The sequence below is a fragment of the Athene cunicularia genome (genome assembly GCF_003259725.1).
Source record: "Athene cunicularia isolate RWA chromosome 8 unlocalized genomic scaffold, athCun1 chr8_part1, whole genome shotgun sequence".
NCBI lineage: Eukaryota > Metazoa > Chordata > Aves > Strigiformes > Strigidae > Athene > Athene cunicularia.
The window spans coordinates 31,382,761-31,389,356 of record NW_020799109.1 but is presented as its reverse complement, the minus strand read 5'-3'; the positions used below and the strand labels follow the sequence as shown (position 1 = coordinate 31,389,356).

The 6,596-nt window shown below is 51.9% G+C and overlaps 1 protein-coding gene across 2 annotated transcripts in view; it reads right to left on the bottom strand.

Annotated features, from left to right (window-relative positions):
- Nucleotides 1–2,816: 2,816 nt before the first annotated feature.
- The window catches only part of KIAA0040 (KIAA0040 ortholog), a 9,390-nt gene continuing 5,610 nt past the window's right edge, over nt 2,817–6,596 (bottom strand). For both annotated transcript variants that reach the window (XM_026854386.1, XM_026854385.1), the window contains one exon: nt 2,817–6,318. In XM_026854386.1, the coding sequence (XP_026710187.1) occupies nt 5,883–6,209 (327 nt within the window). In that variant the 5' untranslated portion in view covers nt 6,210–6,318 and the 3' untranslated portion in view covers nt 2,817–5,882. The remainder of the gene's footprint in view (nt 6,319–6,596) is intronic.

The following is a 6,596-nucleotide window of genomic DNA, read 5'->3' as shown; positions in this document are numbered from 1 at the left end:
AAATGCTAACGCTTGTCATCCACCCTAAAACGAGCATCTTGGAGTTAAACCTATCCTGCACGCTTTCTCTCAGGCCATAGTGCATGCTTACACATTTGGCTGCTTTTTTTCCTCATGGCCACAAAGTGAGTTTTATTTTCTTTCCATGAGCAGATATTAAAATTCTGGGCCACCAGCTGCAGCCAGGGAAGAAGTATGAGCTCACCAAATGATGCTTGCTCAAAGGCTTCCTTGTCTGAGCAGATTGGAACATGACTGTCCTATGTCGTCATGGCCTTTCCTATCCCAGTGCTAAGCTGAGTAATACATTTTAAAGAATCCTTCCTGGACTTTGGGGGAAGTAATAAAACTGCAATATTTCTGTCTTCCTTCCTTTGGGTGGCAGAATTATTTTTCTTTCCATTTAAGCTAAGCCTTCTTTACAGAGATGGAGGAACACCCAGGCCCAGACTGGGGCTGTGAAAATTAGGTCTTTGGAGTCTGCTCCAAAACAGGGATGGGGACTATGTGATCTCTTCGTGACTTCATACTGCAAAGCAATTAACTGATCTGTGGTTTCTAGGACCTGGCTGAAGAGATCCAGCTAGAGAGCCATCTCTCAAAGGTTGAGTACTAATTTCTTTGTAGTACTTTCAGGGCTGTACCTCTTGTCTGGGTGGGCAGGCAAAGACTCAGCTGAGCTGTGTTAGGATACCCAAGCCCTGGTTTGGGGGAAGGAGGAGACTAATGGAGGGAGGAGAGGAAAATTGCACTTGAAGTGTTTTGCAGGCTCTGTCCTAAGAGCGGGAGAGGACATAGGAAAACAATGAGGGTTCTTTACTGTGATGATTTCTCCCCATTGCCGGCTTGTCTGTAGGTGAGGACAGGTTTCATCGTGTTCAAGGGCACAGGGTAGACCTGAAGAAGGTGACCAAAGGGGACTGGAGGACTATGCTCATGCACAGCCACTCTAAAAGTAAGTGTATGCTCTAAAAAGCAGCAGGTGTGATTGTTGCAGCAGCTCTTTTCTGTGCAGAGGCAAAACATGATCCCCTTCTAAAGCTGAATCTTACCTGAGAGCAGGGAGTATTCTTTTCGGCGGTGTGAGCTTTGTATTTCAGAGATGAAGACAAACGAGACACCTTATTTGCTGTCTGAGGTGGGTTTACTTGTCCCTCCTAATTACGGGCCTCTCTTTCACCAGGAAGAGACGTCCAAGTGGCGGCTGCTGGGAAAACCACTGCGGGAAGTCAGTATTTCCGAACAGCCACAGGATGGCATCATCTCTTCATGCTAGCGCAGGAGAAACGTCCCTGTATCCAGCTGGCCTCTGTGGAAAGAACTTTTTTGGGGGTTTGGGGTTAACCGAAGCTGGGACTGCTCAAGTAATGCAGTGTGTTTGCCTTGAGGAAACTGGCTTTTCTGGTTTCAAGGCTCAGGCTGGTTGGGATAGTCTCATGAAAATTTCACACCCTCTCACTATCCTTGTTTTGCTGCAATACCCAGCCCTCTAATAGGGCCAAAACAGATTTTTGAAACGCCTGCCTTGCCCTGAGATCACTTAAATTTTATCTACTGGTTTGCAACATGCCTGGCGGTAGAATCTGAATCCCAGAAGGCTCCTCTTTGCCCTGGCATTAGTGTCGACAGGGACCGTCCTGCTGCTGGACCCCAGGAGCCAGGACCCATCTGTTTTGATCTTTCTGGGGTGCAGTGTGGCCACTGCTGCTGGAGGGGGGACACACACCAGCAAAATGCTGCTGTGGGGGGAGAGGTGGTGCATTCTTCACCCACCTTCCCAGGAGGAGGAGGGAGAAGGCATACCTCTTCCCAAAGATGCGGTACTCCGAATGGTGCAATTCAGAGAGAAGACAGAAGTGTCTTATTGCACTAGGCACACGCTTGGAAAGCACCAGTGTTACTTCTGGTTACTGCTCTAGGCTTCGTTGGCTTAATAAAGAGAGGAACAGTCAGTGAAGATCCCATTCTCCCCTTGAATGGGGTTTTAGCGGTTTGCAGAGGCATTTTTGCATCCTTTCAATCCCTGGACTGCTCCAGGATGCTCTCCTTGACCTCAATCCCTGCCTGTTTCTAAACTGGGATGCAGGAACCTCCCCTCCCTCTTCAGCCCATGCTACCCAAGGGCACCTGGCCCTGAATCGGGTGGGCAGGGCTGCCATCTGGAGAGAAGCAAAGTGTGTGTTGCTCATTCCTTCTGCCAAAAAGCACGTGTCTGCCATTTCTAGCTGCTTGTTGCTGTGGTCCTGCACACTTCTTCCCCCCCGGCTCTTCCAGAGCCTTGGCTCTGTGGGCAAGGTGCAGCTTGGTGCAGCGTCCAGGTAAGAGGGAGATTTATTTTTGCTGTTGTGGAGGGAGAGATCTGTGGTGCATGATTTGGAAAGGCTCTGCCCAGCAGAGATGCAGGCCTGGTCTTACGATTTGGCTAATGCAGACAGCTGTGAGAAGCTGAAGACACCGTGAAATCCTTGTCTGATCAACTGGGGTTAACTAGTCTGCAAGGGAAAAAACCTCTTGCTACCCACCTCCTGCAGTGCACAAACACTGCTTTTCTTCTTCCTGCTACTTCTTGCCCTTGGGGAGAGGAGCTTGGCTTGTGTTCATTAACAAGGCAAGGCCATTAAACTTGATTAAGCTAAGCTGTTTCTTGAAGAAAACATCTCCGAGCTGCACAGCTGGCTGCAGGCAGCGCCTGCACAGCCTCTGCCCGCTGAGCTCTCCCTGTGTCTTATTTAGGGCCAGGATGCAGATACAAGATAGATTTCCCCAGGAAAATAAACACATGACTGAGAGCTAGAGACACAGCATTTTTTTGCAGTTTGAGAGTCATTTATTTTTGTTCTTAAAATAAATTGCAAAGAATTTCGGTGTTTTACACTGTTGCAAGGACTGTTTGAGGAAGTAAAAGGTTGATACTGAAATGCAGTGGTGGGGAGGCAGTGCGGTGGTGTCTGGAGAGCAGGGACCCATGCAGGGGTGTTTCTGTACCATTCTTCTGCCTCCTTGTTCATTTGGGTGCTGCAGGGTCACCACTGCCCAGCTGATGGGTGACAGCTCCTGGGGCACTCAGGCTGTCGCTGCTCTTTTGCTTTTGTGTCAAGAAACAGCTGATTCAGTGCATGGTTTGGCTAAAAGAGCAGTCCTCAAGCAAGCTTGCCCCACTGCTTTGCAGGGTGTAGACTGGCTGGATGAGGGCAGGGTTGTATCCTGGTGCCTCTGTTCCCAGCCCAGGGGTGAATTCCAATTATGCTTTTGGTAGGTTCTTGAAATTCAGACCTGGCTCTGAACTCCCCAAAGCCCAGACTGGAGATGTTACATGTGACACAACAGACATTTACTAAACAGTTCTCTGGTTCTTGTAGAAATTAGTTGCCCTCACTTGAAACGTTACTCACTAACCTTTCTGGAGAAGAACCTTCTCGCAGGGAGCAGTGCAAAGCCCAGAAGCTCCACATCAGGTAGCCTGTACTCTGCCTAAGCCGGCTGCCTTCACACCCCTGCTTGCTCCAGTAAGCCTCTGGCCTCCCATCGCGTTTCCCTTGACTCTGAGTTTTTTTTTTTTTTTTTTTTTTTTTTCCAGGCAGCACCACCCTTCCTCTGGGGCTGATGGTGCCTGTGGATTGCAGCAAGAGCACCTGTGTGGGCAGCTCCTCCGCCTGCTGAAGGAGGCTGCTTGGCCCACTTGGTGAGCACAGAGGCAGGAGGGCTGGGGAAAGTACCTGGGTGGAGGAAAGGAGGGAAGGAAGAAAGAATAATACAAGTGCAGTGCTGGTTCTCCAGCATCCTGGAGGGACTGAGGGTTTGGGACACAGACTAGAGCTATTCCTGTACGTTTCTCTCTAGGATTAGGTGTGGCAAATCCTAATTTTTTTATAGCATTATGTGTTGCTTCCTGTTTTGGAAGAGAAGGGAGTCACTTATTTCAGTGCTAACAAAGCAAATTAGAAAATAAGGCACATATGGGGTCAATTTAAAGGGCTGTGTGAGGAGGAGCCTGGCCTTCCCAGCTGTTACCAGCACAGCCGCATGCAGCCAAACCCTGTGACGTGATGTTAACATCACCACCCTGTCTGTGCGGGACAAAACAGGCTGCGCTGGGACTGGGTGGCACAAGCAGCTGCTTCTAACTGGTGGCTTTGTCCCCCACTGGTGTGTGCCCTGGGAGCAAGGGGGAAGGCAGCATCACCTTTCCCGGACTGGAAGCAGTCGTGACCAGCAGCTCCATCCAGGCCTGCCTGTGTGGGTTTGGCTGCTTGTCCCCAGATGTCCAGCTCTGGCTGGCAGCTCTGGTCTGCTCCAGCAGTGTAAGAACTGGAAGAAAATGGGAGGAAAACATCTAGTGTACAGACACAAGGAAAAGACCAGATGCGATGGGGCTTCTCTTCACGCACATGCATCTCTTGCTGGGAAAACAAGCTGGGGGAGACAGAGCCTGTCAGGGTGGAGAGCGGGGGGAAGAGGAGACCCCCAGCTCCTTAGGAGGTAGGCTGGGCACACAGGCCTAGAGAGAGAGCAGAGTCAAAACCAGAGCAGAGGGGAGAGCCATGTGCTCTGGTTAGCTGCTGTGCCTGGCTGAGCCATTGCACATCCGAGGGAGATAAGGATGGAGAAGGATGCAGAGTCCAGTTGTATAGTGCATCACGGGGTAAGGGGTGACTGCAGGCATGAACATTACTCCCCTCTACTCCTACAGCACATCCCAAGTCCCAGAGCTGGCCGGCTTGACAGTTGTGCAGGAACCCTCTGTGTGGCATCCAGAGCTGCCTGTGTGGCATCAGCTGGCAGCAGCATGTGCTCATGGGTTTGTCTCCAGTGCATTAGAAAAGGGCTGCAGGGAGAGGGGATGGCCGAGTGTGCTGGGAGAATGTCTGCTGCTTCAATACTGCTTCAGTGTGCCTAGGCCCACAACAGAGGGGCCTTTGGTCCTGCTCTTCCTTAGTAGTCATTCAATAAATAACTCTAATGTCCGTAGCTAAGCCTTTACACAGCCTCAGCTTGCGTTTCTGCTCTTGCAGTAGCGTGGTGGCAAGGCAAGTCTGTATAAAACAGTCTTTCAAGGAAGATTTTTTAAGTGCTGGTGCAAAAGGGCTGGTCTTGCAGTCTCCTCTCTCCTCCCTGCCTCTAGCCTGGGTGGCAACACGTCCTTCTGCCTTGCTGCCTTAAGATGGTGTCTTGAGGTCTCTAAGGTTGGGCTGAGGGTATCTGGCTGCAGATGCTCTCAGTTGCCTTTGGTTTGGTGGCCAGGAAGATGGCACATCTTTGAGCTGTGGGTAACTCTGCACTCAGCTTGCTTTGCCTCTCCAACATGAGCTGGGTTCAGATGGAGTCTAGACAGTAAAGCTCTGCCATCTCTGCAGCAAGGCAAGCGAGGCACACCTGTACTCACGTCCCAAGCAGCCGGCCGCATTTGTGCAGGGACAGTGCGCAGGCAGCTCGGTCTTTGCCTGCCCGTGGTCCTGTGCACCCTCACCTGTGCCATGGTGCGTGCGCTTGCACATGAGCACAGCGGTAGAGCCTTGCACCCAGTTCGCTGCGTGCCAGCCCAGTGCGTGTGCGTCACGCTCGTGGCGGGAGGTACGTACGGTCCAGTGGCAGATCACCCTTGTGTGCTCTGCAGGGTGTGTGGCCGCCTGCATGCCTGCCCTCTGCAGGGGTCTCTGCCCTTGGGCTTGCTGTCATGGGCAGGGAGAAGGGGCTTGCATAAACCTGTGCCCGACTGCCTTGCTCTCTGCCAGCCCTTCAATGCGCTGGCTAGCCGCCAGGCTCAGCCTCTTTTGAAAGTCACCATAAAGTGGCAACAGCTTTGGCATCTCCTTGCCCCTTGTAGTGCCCAGCTAAGTACTGGTGGCATCTCAGAGGGGAGGGCCTGAACGCCTTCCTGTCCGCTAGATGGGCAAGGAGGGTCTCTTGTCCAGCAAGAGCAGCTTGGGCTGAGCTGAGATCCACAGGTCCTCTTCATCCTTCTTCTTCTTCTTCTTCTTGTTCCTCTCGGTGTGCAGCTGCCCGTTGCTGCTGGGGCTACCTTTCTTCCTGCTTTCTCTTCTCTGGCTGCAGAAGCAGCAATGGCAGCAGATGAAGATGAATGCAATGAGGACGACAAAAGGCAGACCCAACAGCACAGCCAAGCAGACAGTGTTGAAGACACCTTCCTCATGCTTGGTACGGATGAGCTCCAAGATGGAATTAAAGAAAGAGCTGATCTTCTGCTCCATGTTGGCTCATGGGCAGGCTGCCTGTACTGCTCCCTCTACCTGAAGGGCCTGTGGGATACGTTCAGCTTCTGTAGCAGTTAGTGGGCTTCACCAGTGTCCTTGATGGTGCCTGCAGTGACAGGAAACCACACGGATCAGATGACTGCTCCCTTAGCAATCTTCTCCATGGACGTGCCAGCACAGCTAAAGCCTCAGCAGGGTGAGGTCTGCTGCCTCAGAGGGGTCTGGGTTGTTACAGGGGCTGGGCCATGCTGCTGGCCACCTCCCTTTGGGTGTCCCCATCTGAGGAACACAGCCTGCCAACTTCCCCTTGGGGTTCATTCTCGATGAGATGGGCATGGGTGAAAAGGGCTTTGGGCATCCCTATTTGAGCACAAATCCTGCCCC